Source organism: Geotrypetes seraphini, chromosome 15 (genome assembly GCF_902459505.1).
Source record: "Geotrypetes seraphini chromosome 15, aGeoSer1.1, whole genome shotgun sequence".
NCBI lineage: Eukaryota > Metazoa > Chordata > Amphibia > Gymnophiona > Dermophiidae > Geotrypetes > Geotrypetes seraphini.
The window spans coordinates 12,138,074-12,165,786 of record NC_047098.1 but is presented as its reverse complement, the minus strand read 5'-3'; the positions used below and the strand labels follow the sequence as shown (position 1 = coordinate 12,165,786).

The 27,713-nt window shown below is 41.2% G+C and overlaps 1 protein-coding gene across 2 annotated transcripts in view; it reads left to right on the top strand.

The window, feature by feature from the left end:
- The first annotated feature begins 2,660 nt into the window (after positions 1-2,660).
- ZBTB48 (zinc finger and BTB domain containing 48) overlaps positions 2,661-27,713 on the top strand; it is a 43,207-nt gene continuing 18,154 nt past the window's right edge. Inside the window, exons 1-5 of one of the 2 annotated variants that reach the window (XM_033921368.1) lie at positions 2,661-2,779; positions 8,485-9,150; positions 20,681-20,961; positions 22,470-22,581; positions 25,193-25,285. In XM_033921368.1, the coding sequence (XP_033777259.1) occupies positions 8,488-9,150; positions 20,681-20,961; positions 22,470-22,581; positions 25,193-25,285 (1,149 nt within the window). In that variant the 5' untranslated portion in view covers positions 2,661-2,779; positions 8,485-8,487. Of the gene's footprint in view, positions 2,780-2,843; positions 3,114-8,484; positions 9,151-20,680; positions 20,962-22,469; positions 22,582-25,192; positions 25,286-27,713 lie in introns of those variants that run through there. The other variant, XM_033921369.1, reaches the window with a different exon arrangement.

Sequence of the window (27,713 nt, the reverse complement as noted above, 5' to 3'; positions counted from 1 at the left end):
TCGCTTGTAGTACTAGGTTTGCCATGCTATGTCTCACCATACAATGCTTTTGTCATGTTATGTTTTACCGTGCTTTGTTAACTATGTTTTGCCATTTTTGTCAGACAATGTTCTGCCATGTCATGTTTGTCATCACTTTGTATAAATACATAGAAACATGATGGCAGATAAAGGCCAAATGGCCTGTCCAGTCTGCCCATACGCAGTAACCATTAATATGTATGTAAACCTGTAACCCGTTCTGAGTTCTCCTCGGAGGATGGGATATAAAAATATGTTGGATTTACAAAACTCTAAAAATTCTTTGGAGTTTGTGGATGAATGCAGCAGTCAGCACTTTTTTCAAAAGTCCAGGCACCAGCACTGAATATTTGGGACTAATTTGGCATATGGAAACCACCAGAGCTTATGGGCTCAGGGGGGAGGACAGTGGCTGGGGGGCCTCTTTGTCAGGGGTCATTGGGGAGGGCCATCAGTGGCGGTGGGGGACTTTTTTCTTTTTTTATTGGACAGATATTTTGCTTGTGTAATACATGCAAAATATCTGTGTCTTTGAAAAAACAACAACAGGCAGACCTGTCGGTAACAGTTACCACAAAAATAGGGGTTAATGGACAATCACAATACCGTTTAATTGTGGTTTGGGGTGGATTCAATTATGAAGACCCAAGTTTTCTGAGGTGTAGGTAATACAGTTACCGACAGGTCTAGAACAATCCGTTTTTACGATCACTAAGACCCCATGCAAAACAGCCATGCGATGTTAGTGCATCAATCGCTTGGCTATTTTGCATGGCTGGATCGGAAAATGGGCGATCGAGGGGAAAAACACACGGTGGGCAGTTTTGTGAATCGGGTTAGTAACAGTGATTGTCTCTAAAGCTGTGAAAACAGTTCTAGCGACGATTGCTGACTTTAGTGCATTCCCCAGTTATACCTGTTTTCACATTGTCTAACTCACGTCTAAGGTTCATCCAGGATGTCTAGAAAACATTCAATTATCCCTGCAGGACGTCTAAGTCGGCCCACATCCCGCCCAAATACTGACTGCCCTGACCACTACTCCAGACACACCCCTTTCAGCTCTGGGTGCACAGTGGCATTCAGAGGCATAAGAAGTCCCGCTACATGTCCAGAAAGTCGGTTTATCGGCACTTGGACATCCTGTCTATGTGAAAGTGCTGACTCAGCGGGTTTTAGTTTTATGAGCCCCATACTGTCCTAACCTGAGTAAGGAGGTTTTAGCTTCTGAAAGCCAATTGAAAAATATATTTAGTTCAATAAAATGGTTAGCATTTTCCTTTTTTGTTTTATTTCCATTTGTTGATTTGTAATGTACTGGTTGGAATATGTCCGTTTTTAGCAATTTACGCTTGCTATCTTTATATTTGGCACTGCATAAGTGGACATGCATTGATTTCTCTCTGGTGTAGTGTAAAGGAACATTTTTGCTCACAGGAAAAAAAAACTGTTGCCAACATAAACTGGGTCCTTAGAGGGAACACTGTACACCTACTGTGTTTCCCAAAAAATAATAGTGTCTTACACTAATTTTGGGTCCAAAAAACACATTAGGGCTTATTTTGGGGGGATGTCTTATTTTTTTTTTCCATGTACAACAATCATCTCTCCTTTGCTCTCCTCCACCCCAGTTCTTCCTCTTTTCTTTCTCCGAGTCCTCCATGTGCATCTTTCTATCCCTCTCTCCCATCCCCCCTGTGCAGCAGAGCCCCACTCACCCACCGTGAGACTGACATAACTCCGCTCTGAGCAGGCAGCTTTGAGGTCTTCCTCACCGGGGCCTTCCCTCTGCCGCATCACTGATAATGTCATCAGTGATGCGGCAGAAGGAAGGCCCCGGTGGGAAAGGCTGCCAAGCAGCCCATTCAGAGCCCTGCCACCGCTGCTGCTTTAGGAAGCCTCAGAGCGGAGGTATGTCAGGTCTCGGGGGGCCCCCGGTCACTGAATTGACAAGTCTGATTTTTTTTTTGGTGACTCGGGCAGCACTAGTGTCAGGGATGGAGTCGGGGACATTTGGGAGGAGGGGCTTTGGGGGGGGGTCGATCTTAACTAGGGCTTATTTTTGGGATAGGGCTTATATTAGGAGCATCATTAAAAATCATGCTAGGGATAGGTCTTATTTTCAGGGAAACAGGGTAGTGCAGGGGTGTCCAATGTCGGTCCTCGAGGGCCGCAGTCCAGTCGGATTTTCAGGATTTCCCCAATGAATATACATGAGGTCTATTTGCATGCACTGCTTTCATTGTATGCTAATAGATCTCATGCATATTCATTGGGGAAATCCTGAAAACCCGACTGAATTGCGGCCCTCGAGGACCAACATTGGACACCCCTGGGGTAGTGGGAAGGAACATTTTCTGCCCCATTCGGGGCTGGGGAGGTGAAATGAGGGAAAAGACTGCACAAAAGGCCTCTGTGAAAATGAAAGGACAGGACCTGCGCGCCCTTCCTCCCAAGCACAACTCCAACAATGGGACTCAAGGAGGTCGAGGCCAGCCCAAGGCATATCAACGCTCGAGGCGAGGAAAGGCGGGAAAACAACAACTCGCACGCGCCACCTCGGTTTGGAATATTCGCCTCAAACTCTCCCCCCCCCCCCCCCCCCACGCTCTCGCGCTCACCCGCTTTCCTTCCCCCCGCCTTCCTCCGACGCAACATCTCTGCCGGAAGCAGGAAGTTGCGTCAGAGGAGGGGGCGGGACGCTGGAGAAGGAAGTCGGCGCGGCCGGTGGCGGCCGACCTTAGGCTTCAATTTAAAGGTAGGGGAGAGGAAGGTTGAGGTAGAGGTGCCGGGCTGCGGACGGGAGAAAAGAGCGCGAGAGACGGCAGAGGAAGGGAGCGTAACGGGTCGTCGTCCCCCCTCCTTTTTTCCCCCCCAATCCCCGAATGCGCGTGAAATGGGATGTTCGGGGGGGGGGGGGAAACTGTTGAATGCGTGTATTTCTGCAAAAAGGGATTCTGCGCGAAGGGGGGGGGGGTTAAGTGTATCATGAGGCAGAGATAATGCTTCTGCTCCGAATACAGAAGAGTCCCTGTTCCCGTGGGCTTACAAGCTAGTGAAGGCACATACAGGACCAGGAGAAAAAGGCTTTGGTGAAATCAGCTTAAAAGGGTTTAAAAAATGTTTTGGATTATTTCCTAAAAGAGAAGTCCATAGGCCATTATTAAGATGGACTTGGGGGAAATCCACTGCTTATTCCTAGGATAAGCAGCATAGGATCTGCTTTGTTACTTGGGATCTAGCTAGGTCCGTGGGACCTGGGTTGGCCACTGTTGGAAACAGGATATTGGGCTTGATGGACCTCTCCCAGTATGGCAATTAAGAACAGAAAAAAAATAGTTAAGATCAACAGGGCAGTGATCAGGTAAAAGTAAGGTTAAAAAAAGACTAAAAGCCAAGGCAACTTCAGAAATCAAGAGTTTTAGGCGCAAAGGGTTTTTTCCCCCCCTCATTTGAAGGGGGCACTTTTTACTATGTACAGTATGATCCTAAAACAATTTTTAAGCACATATCCCAGTAGGTGACTTTGTAGTAGGCATGTTTGGGGGCATGGTCACAATTTATGTACCATCCATAAAATACACAAGTAAGTGCCTGTTCATTGTGCACAGCATTTCATAAGAATGTAAGAGTTGCCTTACTGGCTCAGACCAAAGGTTGGTCTAACCCAATATCCTGTTTCCAATGAAAGTCAGTCCAGGTCATAGGTACCTAACAGAGTCCCCAAAAGTAGTAAAAAGCTATGCTAAATCCTGGGATACATTTTTGCCTTTCCCAGATTTATATTAATAATGTTTATAGACTTTTCCTCCAGGAATTAGTCCGTATTTTTTTTTTTAAGCCTTGCTACATTAACTGCTTTTATTGCTTGGCTCCAGAGCAATAGTTTTTTTTCCATGTGTTTTAAATGTACTACTATGTACAGTAACTGCATGGTGTCCTCTGTACTTTTTTGAAAATTGATTCATGCTCACCTATTCTCCAAGCTGAAGAGCCCTAACCTCTTTTGCTTTTCCTCATATGAGTTAATGTTATTGTTTTGGTATCGACACTTCCTTCTACCTTTTCCTTGATTTTTAGAATTGTAAGCCACTTTGGGCTTTTTTTACACTGAAATATGGGATAGAAAGTTTTAAATAAACTTGGTTCATCCCCTTAACATTTTGGTTGCCTTTTTTTCTACCTTTTCCACATCCACTGCATCTTTTAGAAATGTGAACAGAATAGCACACAATACTGAAGGCGTGATGCAGAAGTGCTATGATGGGACTTATTAGGAAAGGAATAGAGAATAAAGACCAGCATTCTATTAGCTTTTTTTTGGCCACTGCCACAGCTAAGCAGAAGATTTCAATGTATTGTTCAAAATAACACCTATATCCTTTTTCTTAGTGTTGACTCCTAATGTAGATCTTTATCTTCATGTAGCTATAACATAGCATAAAATTTTATTTATATACTGCGGTTTACAAAAGAAAATTGAAACAGTAAAAACAAATGACCTAGAAATTACAAAAATTTCTCATAAGTAGGTTTTCAACAATTTCCTGAACTGCTGATAAGAAGAGATAGAGTAACTAAAAGATTTACAAACTCTTTATCACAAGAAGCTGCCTGAAAAGTTAGGAGTCATTGAAAATAGCTTTTGTATAAATGACCCTTTACCAATGGAAAAGCAAACAAATTACATCTTGGGTGTTGTAAATTATTGAATAAAATATGATCTACAAGATAATCAGATGCTAAACCATGTAAGACTTTATAGCATATACAACCAAACTTAATCTAATCTAATCTAAATCTTGGGTTTATATATCGCATCATCTCCGCAGATGGAGCTCGACACGGTTTACACGGTTAAATCTGACTCTGCCCTCACTTGGTAACCAATGTAGTCTTTGGTAATAAGGTGTGACATGATCTGATTTTTTCAGATTGAAAATTAATCAGACTGCCATGTTTTGTATAATGCGGAGTCTATGATTTTCTGATAACCCGCTAAGTAAACTATAATTACAGTAATCCAAAATACTTAGAATTAATGACTGTACCAAAAAGAAACATCAAAATATGGTCTAATAGTCCATAATTTCCATACATATTGAAACTTTTCCTTACTAAAGCATCTGTATTTGAATTCATTGTGAGATTTTGATTTAAAATAACTCCTAGAATTATAGTAGGATTAATCGAGTACAAAATTCCATTTGACTATTCTTCCCAATGTGCATCACTTAGCATGGATGCCCAGTCTTCTAGCTTCCCAAAGTCCTCCACAATTTCTCAAAGTCCACATGTGATTTAATTCTGAATACTTTTGTGATATCTGCAGATTTGATCACCTCGCTCATCATTCCCATATCTTTTAAAATGTTAATAGCACTAGCCCTAGTACAGATCCTTGTAGCACTCTACTATTCAACTCCTTCAACGAGAGAACTGGTCATTTAACCAACTCCCAATCCACAGCAGAACATTGAGTCTTATCCCATGGCTTTTTAATTTTCTTAGAGTCTCTCATGATGGTCTTGCTCAAATGTTTTTTGGAAAATTTAGATACACTTCATCAGTTGGTTTACCTTTATCAATAGGTTTATTCACACCTTAAAAAAAAGTAGCAGATTTGTGAGACAAAGACATTCCTTGGCTGAATCCATGTTCACTCTGTCATATTAAAACAAGTTTGTCTATGTGTTAGTAATTGTGTTCCTTATAATAATTTTTATTATTTTTCATAGCTATGATGTTGAGCTTACCAATCTGTAGTTTTTCTGGATCACACCTGGAACCCTTTTTAAAACTGGCATTACATTGGCCACCTTCCAATTTTTATGTGCCTTGGGCAATTTTAATGATTTGATTTAGTTAGTTTGATATACCACCCTTCACCAAATGCATCATAACGGTTTTCAATAAAACAAATAAAAATAAATATACTCTAACTAATACATCAGTCAGCTGCCTACCAAACATCCTGACCAACCAAACGACTGTCTCCTTAGCCAAACACTGCCTGGAACAACCAACCCCCCCCCCTCTTTTACTAAGGTGCGCTATCCAATTAGCGCAAGCTAAACGCTAATGCGTCCATAGACTAACATGCATGCGTTAGCATTTAGCGCATGCTAATTGCATAGCGCACCTTAGTAAAAGAGGGCTCAAGTCTTGACTGCCTTACAAAAGCTGTAATAGCCGGGCAGTTCAGATATCTTAATGGCTAATGAATTCCACAGTACAGGTCCCACCTAACGGAAGGCCCACTTCTGTATTGACATCAATTTAATTGTTGATAAAGATGGTAATGCAAGAGACTGTGACAGATTACAGATCACCAGTGGTAGATCTGCAGTTTTATTTTTGAGTTAAGTATCCTGAGGTGTATACCATCCAGTCCAGGTGATTTTCTGATCTTTAATTATAAATTTGTAGTCGTATATCTTCCAGGTTCACCAAGATTTCTTTCAGTTGCTCATATCAACAGCCTTAAATGCTATTTCTGGCACAAGTAGCTCCCTTACATCCTCAATAAAGACTGAAGCAAATAATTTCTTTAGTTTTCCCACCTTATCCTTCCTGAATGCTCCTTTTATTTCCTTGATGATATAATGGTCCAATTGACTCCCTTATTTGCTTCTAATATACAGTACCTTGAAAAAAAATTTGTATTGAATTTTTGCCTCTTTATCAGCGGTTTGCATCTAGCTTGCTTGTTCTTATGCTTTTTCCATCTTCCTCATTTGGATCCTTTTTTTGAAAGGTGTTAACTTTGGTTTCAATAGCTTCTTTTACCTCACCTTTTAACCATGCCCATTGTCATTTGGCCTTTCTCCCACTTTTTGTGCATATGATACTGACTATGGACTACATCTTAGGGACAGATAGGGTAGTTTTTCTCAAGTACCTTGTTTGATACTTTGTAAACTGCTTAGGTCAGTAAAATGCAGGAACGGTATATCAAATCTTAAATAAACATAAACTACATCTTAGACATTCATATGCCTTGATAAAATGCGAGCCGGCTTGACCTCACAAGCTAGGCAACCCATTATAAAATTATTCTTCATATGTTTAAGAGAAAATATGCTTAGCACATTGGCTTCCATATGAATGTACATTGAGTGCTAGTAAACTACAATTTTTGAAGGCTCTGTTCTATCTTACTAGAGTTTCCTATAAAGTTCCTTCAATTTTGAGGCTGACTGAATGAAACCCTACACATCAGTGGTCTCCAACTCAAACCCTTTGCAGGGCCACATTTTGGATTTGTAGGTACATGGAGGCCCTCAGAAAAAATAATGTCTTATTAAAGAAATGATATTTTTGCATGAGGTAAAACTCTTTATATTTTATAAATCTTTCCTTTTGGCTAAGTCTTAATGATAATATTGTAATTTATAGCTAAAGAGACATATGATCAAGAAACTGTTTTATTTTACTTTTGCGATTATGATAAACATACCGAGGGCCTCAAAATAGTACCTGGCGGGCCGCGAGTTTGAGACCACTACTACACATGACAACAAGATAACAAGAAACTAGTGAAATAACTAACCACTACATGGTATGCTGTAACCTGCACATTCCGTATTTCACCAACCTTGTTTATTTATCTATGGCATTTAGCTACATGTCGTAGCAAGGAGAATGATAGAATGAAGGCTAAAAGCAGGGCTGTGGAGTCAGTACATCAGATCTTCGATGCCTCTATTTTTCTACTATCTGACTCCAACTTCTGCTGACATTAGGCTTTGAGGTCCTCTTTTACAAAACTGTGGTAGTGATTCTTCCGTGGTAAATGAACTGAAGCCCATGGGAACTGAATGGACTTCGGTGCATTTACCATGGGGGAATCGCTTCCATGGCTTTGTAAAAGGAGCCCTAAAATTTTTGTTCTGGATCCTAAGCATTAGTGAATATAACTTACCCAATTTTGCAACCCTGGCTGGAAGTACAGGCAGTCTCCGGGTTAAGAACGAGTTACGTTTTTAAAGCTGTTCTTAAGTTGGATTTGTATGTAACTCAGAACTTGTAGATTTTAAGATTCTTGCTGGCTTACCTCTGCTTCTAGCTGACAAAAGGGCCAACTGTCCCTACCAGCATGCACAACCACACACTGTTCTTAATGTGGCCATGCATCTTTCCTGAATCTACTACAGGAGAAATGTAGGAGTCTATGCCACTGAAAATACTGCTCAGTGAAATCAAATGAAGCTGCGATTGTGTTTTTAATACAAGTCATATTTAAATCAGGTGTCTGTAACTCAGGGACTGTCTGCATACATATGATTCCCAGACCCACACCTTTTTTTTTTTTTAAAGGCAAACAAAGTATATATATATATATTTTTAAATGTTGAAGCCTTGCCAGAGTGCATTACGGTTTCAGTAGATTTTTTTTTTTTTTAAATATAGAGTCTTTTAGGTTTTCCAGTAGAATTGATTTTAGTGTTTTTCTGTTTACAGAACATGGAGAGTACATTCATCCAGCACAGTGTCAAAGTTCTCCAGGCACTCAACAAGCAGAGAGAGGAAGGTAGATACTGTGATGCCACCTTGGAAGTAGGCGGTCTTATTTTCAAAGCTCACTGGAGCATTCTGGCTTGCTCTAGCCAGTTCTTCCAAAGTATGTACGGAGATGGGACATCTATCAGTGTCACTCTTCATGAAGACTTTTCTGAGGTTATAGAGCTCCTCTTAGACTTTCTCTACACTGGTAACCTAAGTGTTACAGATGAAAATGTAAAGAAGGTGTTGTTTGCAGCAAAGGAATTATGTATCTCAGAAGCAGTGGACTTTTGCCAAAAGTTTATTCTGAAAAACTTGGATGCTGGTAGACAAAATGAAAACTGTTTGAAGGAGCCAGTGGAGTCAGATGATGAAGAAGGTGTGAAAGCAGGGTGGGAACTGAGTTCTACCCAGGAAGCTGCGTATGATCATTGCGCCAGAAGGATGAAACAAAACCAGGGCACGACTATGGATGCCCCTGGTCAACTGAAAAATATCAGAAGGTTAGCTGTCAAAACACCAGTGTTCAAAATGTCAGAGGAGGTGCAGAACAGCCAGGAAGTAAAAGAACCGAGAAATGAACAAAAAAAAGAAGGAACAGATGACAAGGGGGTCGGCAATGAGGTGATCTTGCCATGTTTGTTGTATAAGAAAAAAATGTTTTTGTTAAACAAATTCTTCTTGAAAAGCTTGACACATTACAACCGGGGCTGTGTAATCAGTACACCAAACCTTCAATTCTAACTCCTCTCTCTATCTTTCTGCTGTCAAACTTTGACTCCACCTCTGACTCTTAGTAATGAGAGGCTTTAAATTTTTTGTTTTGAATCATAAGCACCGGTAAATATAACTTTTATTTACCAGTACTTTAGATCCATGTCAAAGATGCATATGTATAAAATTATAAATTTATCATATATTATAATGTAAGTTTTTATTTTGAAGCTGGAGTTGGTACATTTTCACCAATTCCGACTCCACAGCCCTGGTTATAACCCAAAACAGCAGTAGTATGACTGCGTTGGGCTTTCAAGAAGATTCCTTAAAAAGGTTGTTTTTTGTACCTTCCCCTTCATACCCACATCCAATATCTCTTCCCTTCTTCTTCTCTTCTAAATCAACATATTTGCATCCCCCCCCCCTCGGACTGGCAACTCCCTCTCTGGTGTACCTCCAAGGAATTACCAGTAGCAGCAGGAATTCATATGCGCTGCCTGTGTTGATCTGTGCAGGCTTCCCTCTGCCACACCTTGCCATTGAGGAAAACGGGAAATAACAGCCGTGAGGTTGGGAAGCAGTAGAGGGAAGCCTGCAGGGCTGGCACAGGCAGCAAATCTGAATTGCTGTTATCACTGGTGACACCTCAGGGGTACATCAGGAAGAGACAAGGGGGCTCAGAAAGGGGCAGATGCTGGATCACTGGAGAAGAACGTGAGGCACTAGTAGAAAATGACATGGGGGCAGATTTGTTCCCGTCCCTGCGGGATCTATCTCTATTCCCATCCTGTCCTCACAAGTTCTGTCCCTGCCCCATTCCTGCAAGCTCTGTCCTCATCTGCACAAGCTTAAGTAAAATTATTCGAGACTTGTGCAGATGAGGCCAGTGTCATGACCTGAGAGTGGGAAGGTAGAGATACCTAAGACTTTCTGCTAAATAATGATTAATAGACCTGCCTTCTAGAAATCTCCCCATACGTCTTGTTAACATTAGTTTTATTATGCATTTTGTATCAGCAAATTTCCATAGTTTAATTGTGCATTGACTAAATGCGATGCTAGTTAAGTTTCATGGTGTGTTCCCTAGTCTTAGTGCTGCTGAAAAGAGTAAGTAACTTCTCAAGAAGTCACAATTATAACCCAAACCTCACTGAGCAAGGGGAGGCTGGATATACTGTATATTTGGATGGCAGTGCCTCTAATGTTTGTGGCTATGAGGATTATTGAAAATTTGGAAAAGGGCAAATAACAGAAACAGAGAAAATGTTAGGCCATACAGGGGTAGATAATCAGCTGGCAGCAGCATCCCCAGATATTCACTGCCAGGCTACTTTTGGGTAAGGCCATTCAATATCCAGGTTTATGTGGTTAGTGTGATATTTGGGCCTAAGAAATGCTGCATAAAGATAGAACTGTGTTTTATGTGGTCTGATTTGACCATTTAACTTAGGTGGTTAAGCGCTGAAAACTGCCCGCAAAATAGCCAGCTTTCGGTTTAGTGGTCAATGCTGATACTCGGTGGCACTAACCAGTTAAGTGCCGCCGAATATCAGCAGATGGCCTTGCACAAGCAATTTAAGCAGCCAGGAGGAGCCCACTGGGGTGTTCAGGCATTTAATCACTGTGACACTCAATCATAAGGACGTTTAATCGCTACCATACTTAATCACGCGACTATGTATCACATCAAGTATAACCCAATAGTGGTGAATGCTTCAAGAAACGTTAGTCCATCGTTGCACTTCTAAACCATATTCATTTTGATATAGGTGATGGATCATAAAGTGTTATTTGGCAAATCATCAAGAGGGAAACAGACTGTTATCTACAAAAGCTTTGAATATATAAAACATCGCGATTATGTAAATGGAGGCACACAATGGCGGTGTCGACTTTACCAGAGCTGCAAATGCCAAGCCCGGCTGAAGACTTGCGGAGACAGAGTCGTTGGTCAGACAGGCACGAAACATAATCACGAGTGTAATCCTGTTGGTATCGCTGCTCGTCAGGCTGTTTTTACCATGAAGGATAAAATAGCTGACTTATCCATGACATCTACTGTTGCCGTTGATGCTGTTACCATTAGCTTGAGCAATGATGTTATGATGGCTTTACCAAAACCTCTGTCTTTGAAAAGAACTTTGGAAAGAAGTCGCCGTACCTCGCAGAGGATCTGCGGTTTTGATTTACCACATATACCTAGTGAGACGTCGTTTATCATCCCACAGCAGTTCGCAGACGTGATTCTGTTTGATTCTGGCCCAGACCCTTCAGGTGAGGACCGTTTTGATAATTCTCGGATGTAATGAACTACTTGATGGTTTGGCTAGAGTGAAATTGGGGATAGCTTGTGGTTCATTCAAAGTCTGTCTCATCGTTGTTCTTTCAGCTATAAAACATTTTGAACTAGTCCAGGAATTATTCTAGCTGCTCTGGATTGCATAGTTGAAAACAAACAACATGCCAGTTATCAACGCAAGTGAAAATCTTGGTCCCTGAATTAACTTTACTTGATTTTGAAGCAGCAGCAAGATCTGTATTTAGTCAAGTATACCCAAATGTCGTTCTGGGCTATTTCTTTCACCTGCATTAAAGCATTCAACCAGTTACATGTTGTTGTTCATTCCCTGTTTGCCCTTGCAATGGTGCCCCCTGACAACATGGCCGAGGCATTCAACCCTCTGTCTGAAAACATGCCAGAGCATGAGAAAATGCCAGCACACTTATCCTATTTTGAACACACCTATGTACGAGGATGTCATCATGCTGGTCAAGGGTGTAACTTTTGTCCTGCTATCCATCCGATTGAAACATAAAACCATTATAAACTGGCTGTTAAAGGCCTAGCCAGGACAACAAATGTAGCAGAAGGCTTGCATTTCAGTTTGCAATCCATGTTTCAATGCCATTGCCCAACAATTTGGAGTTTGCTTCCTGGACTCAAGTAGGACATGCAAGCACAGACCTCGCAGAATGCTGTCTCACAGATAGCTGGATTGAAAAAAAACCGCTATGATGTAAAGCAGCATATCACAAATGCAGTCCAGCTCTACTCAGCTGTGAAAGATTTACTGTATTTGTGTACAATTGCATATCTGTCATACACTTAATTCTATTCAAACTTGTTTCGTGCTAAGGTGTGACACTGCATGATTATAATTACTTGTCATACGATTCTGTGACTGTTAGGTTTTACATTATCACGTGATAAAGTTTTGCAGTGAATAAATGTCCATGATAAAGTGTCAGAGGGTCGCATTGTGCTAAGATTTAACATGAATTTAATTATTTTCAGCAATTAGAAAAAAGCAAAGTTCTCACTCTTTATCACAATCATTTTCTAGGTGCTTGGTTTTTGCCTTGGTTAAAAAAGTGCCAGAATTTGATCTGAGCCTATTTATTTTATTTAAAATAATTTTAACCTGCCTATCCACAAATCTAGGCGAGAAACAAAATCACATACATAATCATGATAAAAATTTTAAAACAAGTACAAAACAAGATAAAACAGCAAAAAACTGCCTATAACCTCTGGACAGTGCTTATATTATTTTAATCAAGTTACCAGCCCAGCTTCAGGCAAAAATAATCTTTTGATGGCTGATTCTTCATTCCCCCCCCCCCCTTTTTTTAAGAAACCACGTTGGGCTTTTTTATCGCTGGCCACAGCGGTAAAAGCGCTGATGCTTATAGAATTCCTATGAGTGTCGAAGCTAATACCATTGCGGCCGGCGATTTAAAAATAAAAATAAGCCTAACAGCTTCATAAAAGAGGGCCTTTATGTTGTATGTTAGCAATGGTATCTAATTAGGACTGTAGTTTGGGTGACTTATTGATTTTAATTACTTTCATATGATTCTGTGATTCACTATTATGATACTAGTGTTTAAGCCCGTTACATTAACGAGTGCTAGTAAAGCCTCCTTCCTCACATGTCCCCTATTTTCAGCCCCAGCTCCAAACCAATTTTACCCCCCACCCAGCACCCTTCTCCCCCGGCCCAGTAGCACCTCTTCCTTGCTCCCCCGGTCCAATAGCACCTCTTCCCTGCTCCCCGTCCCTCTTCCTTACTCTCCCGGCCCAGTAGCACCTCTTCCCTGCTCCAGCAGCACCCCTTACCTGTTTCCCCGGTCCAGTATGCAGCGTTGTGAGCATCGCGGCCGGCTTTTGCGAACCTTGTAGGCTGCTCTGCCCCTCAGAAGTGCGTTCCCTCTGACGCGATCGCATACGTCAGAGGAAACGTTCTACTGAGGTGCTGTGCGGCCTGCGAAGTTTAGTAGGGCCGGCCACGATCCTCACTGGAGCAGCGCCCTACCCTCAGTGGCACGAAGCCCTCCTCCCGGCAGTCGCCGCCAGCACCACTCCGCACCGCCTCCTCAAGCCGCCGAATATGGCCGGCTTCCTCCAGCGGTTGGTGAGTGAGGGCGGGAGGAGGGGAGTGGCCAGAATGTTCCCTGCCGCCGGGTTCTAAAATGGAACACGGCCACGGATCACACACCACAGCGGCAGGGATCACGCTGTTTTCAAAGCTTTTATTATTATGATATAAAGTGTTGCAGTGATTAAAGGCCCTCAGTTTATAAGCCCTATTCACTTAAATATGTATTGCTGGGATATGCCTGTATCAAACCCAAGTGCTTGCAAATGGCAAGGGAGGCATGGGCTGGGCATGTCTTGGATGGTACAAGGACGTGACTAGTTCATAGACATTTATTCTCCGTTTCAGAAGAGGACAAAATTTTTGTCCTTAAAGATTGACGCCAGAAGTTACACATAGTTAGCACGCACATTTAAGATTTGAGAAATGGCTGTTACTGAAGGGATTAGAGGGATTGCCCCTTTAATGCCCCTAAATGTTAAACTGGCAAAAGAAACTGGTCACTGTGACAGCATCAGGTTATGTTTCCAGGGTTGCAAAGATAACTCAATTATGTGGTGGCTTTGAATCTGTTGATATTGAGCACATTTATTTTTCTAAAATGGATGTTTATGCCGCACAGTCCTTGCACATAAACATCCATTTCTCCTATATTTTAGAAGAGGCTCTACGTTAGCAGATTCTGTTCTAAAATACTGGTGAAACTTGAGACACACTGACTGTACGTCTCAATTCCTGCTTCTATGAACTGTCTAAAATGAAGCTCTGTATGTCAGTATCATTGTGTCACAGTGATTAAGGGCTAGATTCACTAACCCCCGATTCTGTCTCCTATCCGTTCCCAATTGCATGCAGGCCAACAAATTCACAAAAGGCCTGCTTGCAAATGGGGACGATCATTGACACGCCCCCCCCCACCCACAGCATGGATCACTAGAGAGCGATCCTGGAGCACGCACAGACCCTGACAGTAGTGACAGGAGAAGCTGCCGGCATCCCTCCTGCCTTTTGTGGGCCATGGGGGTGGGTTAAAACCACGGGCTGGCAATGCGATTTACAGAATATATAAAAAAGGAAGAATTGCCAGCCCATGGTTTTAAGGCAGGAGAGTTGGTAAGAAATGAAGCGACTGGTCACTTTGGATCAGCAAGCTCAATCGGTCTTCCTTCTTCTGTTTAGTGAATTGCATCCCTGCCTAATTTACATACATGGATCGGAAGCAGATTGCAAGAGAGGTTAGTGAATCAGATCGGAGGGAAATCGGGTCGCAAACCGATCGGTACACGATCGGTTTGCTTTGTGAATCTATCCCTAAGTGTCTGTGACTAACTATGTAACATAGTAAATGACGGCAGATAAAGACCCAAATGGTCCATCCAGTCTATGGTGTAATTAAGTATCACCATGCCCCCATCAATGCTGCTTACTTACTGAGCTCTACAATCTCTTCTCTCTTAGAGATCCTCTATGCTTGTCCCCTGCTTTCTTGAATTCAGGTACAATCCTCATTTCTACCACCTCCATTAGGAAACCATTCCATGCATTCATCACCCTATCATAGAGACATCTTTCCTTAGATTACTCCTGAGTCTGTCCCCTCCTTCCAGAGATTCCTTTAAAGTAAAATAGGCCTGCCTCTAATTCATTTATCTTCTCTCTCTCTTCCAGAATACACATATTGAGACTTTTATGTCTGTCCCCCATAAGCTTTATGAGGAAAAGCACTAGATCCAGGGGTTCACAACCCAGTCATTGAGACACACACACCCAGTGCTAATTCCACTGAATCCAAATCTGTCTCGTGCATATTTACTGTATTTATCTTAAATATTTGCTGTTTAGGTATGTCCTGAGGATTGGGTTGAGAACCATTGCCCTGGACTTTCTCTATTCTGTTTTTATATATATATATATATTTTTGAAGATATAGCTCTCCTGCCGGCCAGTCCTCTCCTTATACATCTAAGCATCCTTCTGGTTTTTACCATCACTCTTTCTACCTAGTTGATTACCTTAAGATTGCCAAATATGATCACCCTCAAGTTCCACTCTTCTTTCATGCACACAACATAAGAATTGCTGCTGCTGGGTCAGACCAGTGGTCCATCGTGCCCAGCAGTCTGCTCACGCAGCAGCCCCTAGGTCAAAGACCAGTGCCCTATTTGAGTCTAGCCTTACCTACGTACATTCTGGTTCAGCAAGAACTTGTCTAACCTTTTCATGAATCTCTGGAGGGTGCTTTCACCTATAACAGCCTCTGGAAGAGCGTTCCAGATTTCTACCACTCTCTGGGTGAAGAAGAACTTCCTTACGTTGGTACGGAATCTATCCCCTTTTAACTTTAGAGAGTGCCCTCTTGTTCTCTCCACCTTAGAGAGAGGGTGAACAATCTTTCTTTCTCTACTAAGTCAATTCCCTTCAATATCTTGAATGTCTTGATCATGTCTCCTCTCAGTCTCCTCTTTTCAAGGGAGAAGAGGCCCAGTTTCTCTAGCCTCTCATTGTACGGCAGCTCCTCCAGTCCCTTAACCATTTTTGTCGCTCTTCTCTGGACCCTTTGGAGTAGTAGTATGTCCTTTTTCATATACGGCGACCAGTGTTGGACGCAGTATTCCAGGTGGGGGCGCACATGGCCCAGTACAGCGGCACGATAATCTTCTCCAATCTGTGTTTGATCCCCTTCTTAATCATTCCTAGCATTCTGTTCGCCCTTTTCGCTGCTGCAGCCCATTACGCTAATAGCTTCATTGACTTGTCTGCAAGTACTCCCAAGTCTCTTTCCCTTGGATTTTTGCAGCCCAATTAAATGTCCCTGCATGTTTTAGCATTAAATTTTAGTTGGAAAATAACTAGACCATTCTTCAAGTTTCACTAGGTCTCATGTTACCAATACCTTCCAGGGTGTCTACTCTATTTCAGATTTTGGTGATATCTGCAAATAGGCAAACCTTACCAGATAATCCTTCTGCACTATTACTACAAAAATATTAATTTGAACAGACCAAGGACCAATGCCCTTATCCTCAGAGTGAACATCACTTAGCACTGCCCTTTGTTACTTCCCACTTAACTACGTTCTAATACACACCAATGGTGCTCAGTTTATTTATAAATTGCCTACAGGAAACTGTGTCAGTTGCTTTTCTGAAAGCTGAGGACATCAATATCTAGTCTATCCATTGATCCAACTCTCTCGCACCCAGTCAAAGATGTTAATCAGATTCAGCTGACACTTTACTATCATGTGTTTTTAGCAGTGTTTCCATGCATTTATCTGCCACAGAGGTCAGTCAGACTGACCTGTAACAGTTCTGGAAGAATTAAGATTGAAGATGACAAAACCTGAAATTGCACACAAGATGGCAGAAAAAAGGCCAAATAGCCCGTCTAGTCTGCCCATCCGCAATAACCATTATCTTTTTCTCTCTCTGAGAGATCCCTCGTGCCTTTGCACGGCCCTCTTTAATTCAGCACACAGTCTCTGTCTCCACCACCTCTTCTGGGAGACTGTTCCACGCATCTACCACCCTTTCTATAAAAAAATATTTCCTCTGATTACTCCGGAGCCTATCACCTCTTAACTTCATCCTATTCTAGAGAATGACACGGTGACAAAATTCATCACCATTACCATCCCCGCGGATAACCACGGGAAACCATCTTCATGCCATTCTTTAAGGAGAGAGGAAAGAATCAGAGTATAATTGGGCACAACCACTGACCCGCAAGCTTTGCTTTGAAGAATGCTGGTGTAGAAGGACCGAGGTTGAAACAGACACTACAGAATGAGTCTCTGATATCCAGAACAGATATTGTGATGTCATAATGCCTCATTCCACCAGTGCCTAAGAGCCAATCACATCAGTGATGTCACAATGGCTTCATTATCCTTGGTTCACATAAGAATCAGAGTATGAATGGCCACAACCACTGACCCGCAAGCTTTGCTTTGAAGAATGCTGGTGTAGAAGGACCGAGGTTGAAATAGACACTAGAAAATGACATGGGATTATTATCCGCGGGGACGGGAACGGTGATGAATTTTGTCACTGTGTCATTCTCTATCCTATTCCCTATGCTTGGGACTGACTTAAGAGGGTGATAGTGGAAGGAAAGTTGGGAGAGAGGGTGGAAGGAGGGAAACTAGTTTTGTATTGCATATGGAAATTTATATCTTATTCTATACAAAGTGGAAGAATCTCAACTAGGTAGATGAATAATTTGGTCTAAAGTACAGGTTTTACTAGGTGGGTCTGTTTTTCTATTTGAAAACTTGGTTCTAAAACTGTTGGAGAGAAAAAAAAATACATAAAAGTTGATCCAATTCGGAACTGGTGGTTTCACTGGGACTTTCTGATGGGCATAAATCTAGAATTGACCTGTTTGATGACTGAGTCTGGACCAATTTTTTATAGCAAATTTAACAATTATTGGTCATTTCCCTTCCCACCTTCTACCCCCAAAGAGTCCATGTTTTCAACTGTAGCTCTGCTGAGGAATCAGCATTTATTATGTGTGTCTGATTTATTTAATCCTGGAATGTGAAGCAATGCTTCAATTGAATGCCATGTGATTCCTGTTATTTACCCCAGGATGCCTCTGGAGGTTGCACTTCTATCCCAGAGAACTAACACGTTTTCCATTAATGGGTGAAGGCACAGTTTCTTTGCTGTACGATAACAGTTTACAAAAATAAAGAAAAGTGGTTTATTCACTGGTAGCTATATGAACTATTGATTAGGCACTAATTAACTTTAGGACATGCTGTGATTATGTTTCGTGTGTATAAGACAGAGAAAGTTAGGCATTGGGATGATGCACACTTTAAGTGCAAATTCTGTAGTTATTCTGCAGCTAGTGTAAATTACTCATACTTAACTGCTGTTAGTTAGGTGGTAAGTGACTATTTTATAACCTCCACGCATAAGTGTTAGGCACACCCTTGATCCACCCATGGATTTTGCACACCCACCTTTTAGAATACTAACTAAGAGTGGTTAACATGGAACTGAAAATTAGCGCCAATTATAGCCGACTATTGATAAAACTAATGTGCCTAACTTAATTGTTACACTATTCTATATCTCGTGGACGCAACTTTGTGCATTAAGTGTCAAGTTGTACGCACAGGTTTATGTAATTAGGGGCAGTGGTGTATCCCCAGGGAAGATCTTGAAGGCCTGAGCCCCCTCTGCTTTTATGACTAGCAAGAATGCCACGCCCCACCAACCGATTACATCTGCACAAATCCCACCTGTGCTGAACGAGCAACACTCAATTGAGCAGGCATGCTTTGGCTGCCAATGCTGGTTCTTCGGCACACGCTCAGACTGAACTGAGCATTAGTGGCCGAAGTGCACAGGCTGAATTAAGTGCTGCTTGTTGAGCACAGGCAGAACTCTTGGACTTGGCATCCTGTCCTGCAAAGGTAATACAGTAAAGCCTTGGATTGCAAGCAACTTGGTATGCAAGTGTTTTGCAAGACAAGCAAAAACATTTTATTAAATTTTAACTTGATAAACGAGCAAGGTCTTGCAATACAAGTACGTACAGTAAACACACGTCACATCATCACAACTGAGCCGGTGGTTCTTCTCTCTCTGACGCTGCAGGAGTTTAGTGACTGTTCTAAATGAGCGAGGTCTTGCAATACAAGTACATACAGTATTTTGTATTAAAGTTTTTTGGTTGTGGAACGAATCGTCTCGAGTTTCCATTATTTCTTACTAGTGTTTAAGCCCGTTACATTATGCCTGTCTGTCTTTCTTTATTTATGTCTCTCTCTCTTTCTCCTGTCTCTTTCTTCCTTTCTTTCTGTCTCTCCCTCCCTGGCACCCTTTGCCTGTCTGTCTGTCTCTCTGGTCCCTTGTCTGTCTTTATTTCTGTCTGTCTCTCTCCCTGGCCTCCTTTGTCTGTCTGTATTTCTTTCTGTCTCCCCCCCCCCCTCACTTTCCTTTGCAGAAGCAGCAGCGGTATTTCCCTTCCCTGCCAGGTCCCTGTGAAGTAGTAGCAGCATTTCCCCCCCCCACTCCCCCCCAACTTTCTTTTGCAGAAGCAGCAGAGGTATTTCCCTTCCCCTCCAGGTCCCTGTGAAGCAATTCCCTTCTCTTACCGTGAGCTGTCCTGCTCCGTTCGGCCCCTCCCTTCTCTTAATGCGATCTGGCCTGCTCCATTCGGCCCCTTCCCCTTCCCTTCCCATGGGCTGGCCTGCTGCGGCCGAAGGTTTTTGTTTCAAGTTTTAAAAGTGCCGGCGGCGGCTCCTCTCACACTGCAATCCCGCGATCCTCTCACATGCGTTCCCGTGCGTCAGAGGGAACGTGCTACCGAGGCTGGAGAGTGGCCTGCGAGGTTCGCTAAAGCCGGCCACCATCGCAGGCTGCTCTTTACAGGAGGATCAGCAGCAGCGGCGAGTGAGGGCCGAGGTGTGTTCCCTGCCGAGGATGCGGGCAGGGAGAGAGCTTGCCTGGCTTCCAGGGTGAGTGAGTGCGGGAAGAGGGGAGTGGCCAGAATGTTCCCTGCCGCTGGGTTGGCTGCCACGGATCACACACCACAGTGGCAGGGAACACGAAATCCTAAGTGCGCATGTGCGCTTAGGGTTTTATTATATATAATTCACTTTGATATATGAGTGTTTTCGATTACAAGCACGTTTATGGAACTAATTATGCTCGCAAACCAAGGTTTTGTATTCTATTGTGGCATCAGTGGGAAGGGGAACGGGAAGAAAATACCAGGCCCCCTCAGGCTACCCTTGGGAGCCCCAGAAATGGAGTTTTGGCTAAGCCCTTGATTAGGGGGTTGTGTTGAGCATTCCATTACATCTTGAAATGTTATCTCATTGTATTCTAGTTCCCTTAATATAAATTGCCTGTACTCAATATTACATACATTTATCTTAGCGGTCATTATTTTTTGTTCAGAGAATTTAACCAATTATGCCTGAAAGGGCAACTTAGACTGAAGAATTTAACTGCAACAGTGTAATATTTAATGATCAATAGAGCTCCCAGTGAAAGTGTGCAGTGACTTTAGGTAATTGGGTCCCTGTTCCGCTACAGTGGGAGATACAAGTTGTCGAGCTGCAAGATGCTGTTTCAGTGGAAACTTATGGAAACATTAATCAACAAACAGACGAAGACTACATTCCTCATAAAAAGAAGGTTGGCACCAAAAGGAGACTGTGTCTCGTGAAAAAGCCATCTCGTCTGGAGCCTTCCTCTGGCCTTAGATCACTGGAGGATAATAATCTTATGAATCGCAAAGGTGTGAACATGCCAGTGGAGTGTCCCACGTGTCACAAGAAATTCCTCAGCAAATATTATCTGAAAGTGCACAACAGGTAAAACATTCATTCTAAGCCAGTGGTCTCAGACTTGCGGCCCGGGGGCCACATGCGGCCCGCCAGGTACTATTTTGAGGCCCTCGGTATGTTTATCATAATCACAAAAGTAAAATAAAACAGTTTCTTGATCATATGTCTCTTTAGCTATAAATTACAATATTATTATTAAGACTTAGCAAAAGGAAAGATTTATAAACTATAAAGAGTTTTACCTCATGCAAAATTATCATTTCTTTAATAAGACATTAACTATTTTTTTCTGCGGCCCTCCAAGTACCGCCAAATCCAAAATGTGGCCCTGCAAAGGGTTTGAGTTTGAGACCACTGTTCTAAGCTATACTGTGTTCCTGATTAATGTAAGTAAAGTCAAAAATCATACATGCAAAAAAATGATAAGCGCCAAAGTTCAGCAAAGCACAGCTGAATCCTTTATTTCAAAAGTGCTATCGAGAGGCATTTCAGTATATAAAATGAGCCCCTGTTCAGTTGCACTTATTGCTTTGCACAGGTACATTGGCACATTTAAACGTCTGGATATCTTTCATACTGCTCCGGCCTTGAATCTATTTCAGTAGGTTTGGATGCAAGAAGTTTTCCCCTTTGTAATTTTAATAATGGTTTGTTTGCTCAAATACAGGAGTCTTGGCAGGTTGTGATATCTAAAGATGCTGTATTCTGTGAGCTTTCAAAACCTCAGGAGGCCTTTTTGGATGTCAGCTCTTTAGACGGGGAGGTCTTGGAAGTTCTTGGACTGCAATATCTTTGTTTTCTGTTACAGTAGTCCTTTAAAAGGTATCACAACCTAAGATTAATTTTTTCTCTCCAGTACGAACATATGACTAGTAGAACTTAAAACCCTGAACTTTAAATCATAAGAAGCATCAAGCAATGATCATGTGAATGTTCACTATTACATATTCTAAGTACCCATGTTCTTCTCTTTTTTTATTACATGGATTTGCAATTATAAATAAATTTGTTTTTTGTCTGATCATCACATATCCCATATAGCAGGGGTGTCAAAGTCTCTCCTCGAGGGCCGCAATCCAGTCGGACTTTCAGGATTTCCCCAATGAATATGCATGAGATCTATTTGCATGCACTGCTTTCATTGTATGCTAATAGATCTCATGCATATTCATTGAGGAAATCCTGAAAACCTGACTGGATTGCGGCCCTCGAGGAGGGACTTTGACACCCCTGCCTTATAACCTGCTGGTGAATGGTAGTTTTTTTTATTTTTTATGTAGAATGGCAATTCTGAAATTATTAGTTTAACACATTTTTATGTGTAGATATTTAAATTTCCCTTTTCTGGGATAACTACTTGAGATGTAGCTTCTGTATTGAATGCTTGTGTTTTAGCTGGTCACCAGTGTTTCTGAAATCATACTTTGATATATAGGGCTGGAATAATTATGGGGAGCTATATAACTCTGCCCATGTGGATTTTGCTGGCCAAGAAAGTCTTGCTTAATTGAATGTTACTTTGATGTCAATTTCAGGAAGCACACAGGAGAGAAACCCTTCAGATGTTCCAAATGTGGGAAGTGTTATTTTAGAAAAGACAACCTGCTGGAGCACGAAGCCCGAAACTGTTTGAGTAGATCAGAACAGGTACATGTCTTGGAGCACATTCCTGGAAAAGAGAACAAGCTGTGTGGCAGCCAACTTTCACGAGGACCGTGTTCAGATGCCCTTTTATACCACTCCACCCACATCCTCCTCTGCCTGGCACAAAGTGTTGTAGTATGGTGAACCATTTTGAATAGTCCTTTTCCTCCAGGGCTTTGGGTTCTCCTACTGACCTAATAAGGGGAAGGAGTGGAATTCTTGTAAAATAAATGCGTTTATGCTCCTAAGGGCCTGTAGTGCTAATCGTTGGATGCAGATGTAATTGCATACACAAATTTTTTATTCCCCAAGTTCAGTTCTACATATCTCAAACTTCCTTCGCTCTCGCTCCTACACTGTCAACACAAAAGGCACCATTTCCGTTCCTTGGACACCATCTTGCGGTGTCCCTCAGGGATCATCCCTATCCCCTATTCTCTTTAACATCTACATGTCCTCCCTGAAGCTCCTCCAACTTTCCCCCCTTGAAACAATCTACACATACGCTGATGACATCCTTGTCCTCCTTGAAACGGACCAGAACCTCACTAACCTCCACGAGAACATTACATCTTGCATAATGAGATTCAACTCCTGGTCCCTCTCGGTGCAGATGAAACTGAATGAATCAAAAACAAAATTACTCTGGCTCGGCCCAAAGTTAGAACACCAGTGCCCACCCTCTTCGCACTTATCACAGGCGCTGCTCTACACCTTGAGTTCTCAAGAAAGGTCCTTGGCATCATTATTGACTCCTCTCTCCCTCAACGACCACCTCAACTCCTTGGCAAAATCATGCTTTTTCAGCCTCCACATGCTGAGGAAAGTAAGATCCTACTTTCGCCAAAAACATTTCACCGTCCTCGTCCAATCCATCATCCTCTCCAAACTTGACTACTGCAATGCCATTGCGGCATGCAGGACTGCAGGTGTTGAACCTCGGTATTTCAGTGTGAGAACTACAGCCCACTGCACATTGGAATTTCTCATCCTATTGTCTCAGTAGAAGACTAGAGCACATATATTAGAGTACCTGTGGGCGTATGGCCACAGAAGAAAAGAGCACAAGACTAGGGGGAGAGTATGGAGCAGTGGTTCAAGCGACCCTGGGCAAGTCACTTAATCTCCCCATTGCCCCCGGTACATTAGATAGATTGTGAGCCTGCCGGGACAGATAGGGAAAACTGCTCAAGTACCTGAATAAATTCATGGCTAAACTCAAACATGTTAGCCTTAAATGTTCAAAAATCCAAAGCACTCTTTTTCCCTTGGAAAAAAGATATACACCTAAATTCTTCGTTTATTTTAGATAATGCACAAATAAACCTAGTAAGCTCCCTAAAAATATTAGGAGTCACAATTGATGATGGATTAACTTTTCATGACCATATTACAAATACAATTAGAATATCTTTTTTTAGATTGCGTATGATCAGATCAATTGCTAAATTTTTAGAGCCTAAATCATTAAACATACTTATTCACTCACTCATTATTTCAAAACTGGATTATTGTAATGCTTTACTATTTAATATCTCTCAGAAAGAGAAAAAACGTCTCCAGATAGTCCAAAACACAGCAATCAAATTAATACATAATTGTAAAAAATTTGACCATGTCACACCACTTTTTATTGAATCTCATTGGCTCCCTATCTCTCATCGTATTACCTTTAAAATACTACTTTTAGTTTTTAAAACATTGATCTCAAACGAACCTCTATTTATCAACAGACTACTTATCCCATATTGTACTCCTCGCACATTAAGATCAACCAACCAAAATCTTCTAACAGTTCCTTCACTAAAAATTATTGGAACTCGTCGTACTGATATTTTTTCTGTCATAGCCCCACAATTATGGAATAACTTGCCCCAGTATCTTAGAATAGAAAAAGATTTAAAGCAGTTTAAAAGTAGCTTAAAAAGTTTCCTTTTTAAAGACGCATATAACGTATGAAACCAATTTTCCTAATCCTTCCTCAACTTATCTTTTCCCTCTTTTCTTTCCCTTACCTCATGTTTTTTTACCTTCAAATCCTTTTGTTTTTTTATACAAATGTAATTTTACCCTTCTTTCCCTATGTGTCCGTTAGTCTGTATAATTTTAATTTTATTTTTAACATTGTATTAAAGTTTAACTAACCTATTATTTGTATTATTTTTTTTGTTTTGTAAATCGCTTAGTAAATTTAAATAAGCGATTCAACAAATCTAAAATAAACTTGAAACTTGAAACTTCATGTAAACCGTTCAGAGCTCCCCTGGGAGAACGGTATAGAAAATTGAATAAAATATTACTATGCTTTCCAAACTTGTTCTGGTGACAAGCCATTCAGGATCCTCATGTATGCATGAAAGACATTTGCATTCACCAAATCTTTAGTACATGCATATTCACCGTGAATATTCTGAAACTTACTTGGCTTTTGAGAATTCGCCAGAACAGTTATGATAAGCCCTATATGGCTCAAATGAACTTAACATTTTTTTAGCTATTTACTTTCTGTTCTCCAGTATGTCTAACACTAACAAAATTAGCTGTTTTTAATTTCACACAAGAGGTTGTGGTTGAAAGATATGATTACATATGGTTTAACTTTACTGCACTGCAGGTCTTTACTTGTTCACTGTGTCATGAGAAATTTAAGAAGAAGATGGAGTTACGGGTGCATATGGTGTTGCATACGGGAGAAATGCCTTACAAAGTGAGTACAAGAAAGTGAAATCGTACAGAAACGAGTCTTGCGAGGAAGAAATATTCTTCCCCTCTGTACTAGGGCCTGCTCACTGGCATGCTGTGGTTTTTATTTTTTTCAATAATTCTTTATTCATTTTTACACATACATAGAGTGCATCAGAAAATATAACAAATGATACAGTTAAATAGCACTAATTACTGACAAGTAATATTAAAAATAGCTTTTCCCTCCCTCCCTCCCATCCTGGATGTGCATGAAACTCTGTTAAGGATGTGTAACTTGTACTATTGATTGGTTACAAAATTTGCTAATGGGCCCCAAATCACATTAAAGTTTTTATTATGACCAATTATTCCCAAATTCGTAAGTTCTTAACGATAAAATAAGCACAAGGATTACCACCAAAAAACACGATTCAGTTTATCCCAAATCTTCCAGGTTTTTGTGCTCATTTGTAAAGCTATCCCAGTCATCACGAGAAGTAATCTATTCTTAGCTGCCGAAATTGGAGACTTAGGGCTCCTTTTACGAAGCCGCGTTAGGGCTTTAACGTGCGGAATAGCGCTCACTAGACCTTAACACCAGCGTTGAGCTGGCGTTAGTTCTAGAAGCGTAGCGCGCGGTAATTTCGTGCGTGTACTAAAAACGCTAGTGCACCTTAGTAAAAGGAGCCCTTAGATTTTAACATACTTCCGAATAAAACGATATCATACGACATCGGAATAGAAGATTCCAATATCTTATTAATTGTAACCCATATTGTCTTCCAGAAGCTGAGAATTAAGGGACAATAGTATGTTAGATGATCCAGTGTCCCTATTTTAAGATGACAGTGCCAACATGCTGTGATTTGCTACTTAGGAAATTAGGATCCAGGTCTCATAGTTTTTCTATAAGAGCTGCCAGAACTTCCTTTTCACAAGAGAAAATAAGCACCCTTCTCATAATCTGTCTTTGCTTCTCATATTCTGTCTTTGCTTCTCATATTCTGTCTTTGCTTCTCATATTCTGTCTTTGCTTCTCATATTCTGTCTTTGCTTCTCATATTCTGTCTTTGCTTCTCATAATCTGTCTTTGCTTCTCATATTCTGTCTTTGCTTCTCATATTCTGTCTTTGCTTCTCATAATCTGTCTTTGCTTCTCATATTCTGTCTTTGCTTCTCATAATCTGTCTTTGCTTCTCATAATCTGTCTTTGCTTCTCATATTCTGTCTTTGCTTCTCATATTCTGTCTTTGCTTCTCATATTCTGTCTTTGCTTCTCATATTCTGTCTTTGCTTCTCATATTCTGTCTTTGCTTCTCATATTCTGTCTTTGCTTCTCATATTCTGTCTTTGCTTCTCATATTCTGTCTTTGCTTCTCATAATCTGTCTTTGCTTCTCATAATCTGTCTTTGCTTCTCATAATCTGTCTTTGCTTCTCATATTCTGTCTTTGCTTCTCATATTCTGTCTTTGCTTCTCATATTCTGTCTTTGCTTCTCATATTCTGTCTTTGCTTCTCATATTCTGTCTTTGCTTCTCATATTCTGTCTTTGCTTCTCATAATCTGTCTTTGCTTCTCATAATCTGTCTTTGCTTCTCATAATCTGTCTTTGCTTCTCATATTCTGTCTTTGCTTCTCATATTCTGTCTTTGCTTCTCATATTCTGTCTTTGCTTCTCATATTCTGTCTTTGCTTCTCATATTCTGTCTTTGCTTCTCATATTCTGTCTTTGCTTCTCATATTCTGCCTTTGCTTCTCATATTCTGTCTTTGCTTCTCATATTCTGTCTTTGCTTCTCATATTCTGTCTTTGCTTCTCATATTCTGTCTTTGCTTCTCATAATCTGTCTTTGCTTCTCATAATCTGTCTTTGCTTCTCATATTCTGTCTTTGCTTCTCATATTCTGTCTTTGCTTCTCATATTCTGCCTTTGCTTCTCATATTCTGTCTTTGCTTCTCATATTCTGTCTTTGCTTCTCATATTCTGTCTTTGCTTCTCATATTCTGTCTTTGCTTCTCATATTCTGCCTTTGCTTCTCATATTCTGTCTTTGCTTCTCATATTCTGTCTTTGCTTCTCATATTCTGTCTTTGCTTCTCATATTCTGTCTTTGCTTCTCATAATCTGTCTTTGCTTCTCATAATCTGTCTTTGCTTCTCATATTCTGTCTTTGCTTCTCATATTCTGTCTTTGCTTCTCATATTCTGTCTTTGCTTCTCATATTCTGTCTTTGCTTCTCATATTCTGTCTTTGCTTCTCATATTCTGTCTTTGCTTCTCATATTCTGTCTTTGCTTCTCATATTCTGTCTTTGCTTCTCATATTCTGCCTTTGCTTCTCATATTCTGTCTTTGCTTCTCATATTCTGTCTTTGCTTCTCATATTCTGTCTTTGCTTCTCATATTCTGTCTTTGCTTCTCATAATCTGTCTTTGCTTCTCATAATCTGTCT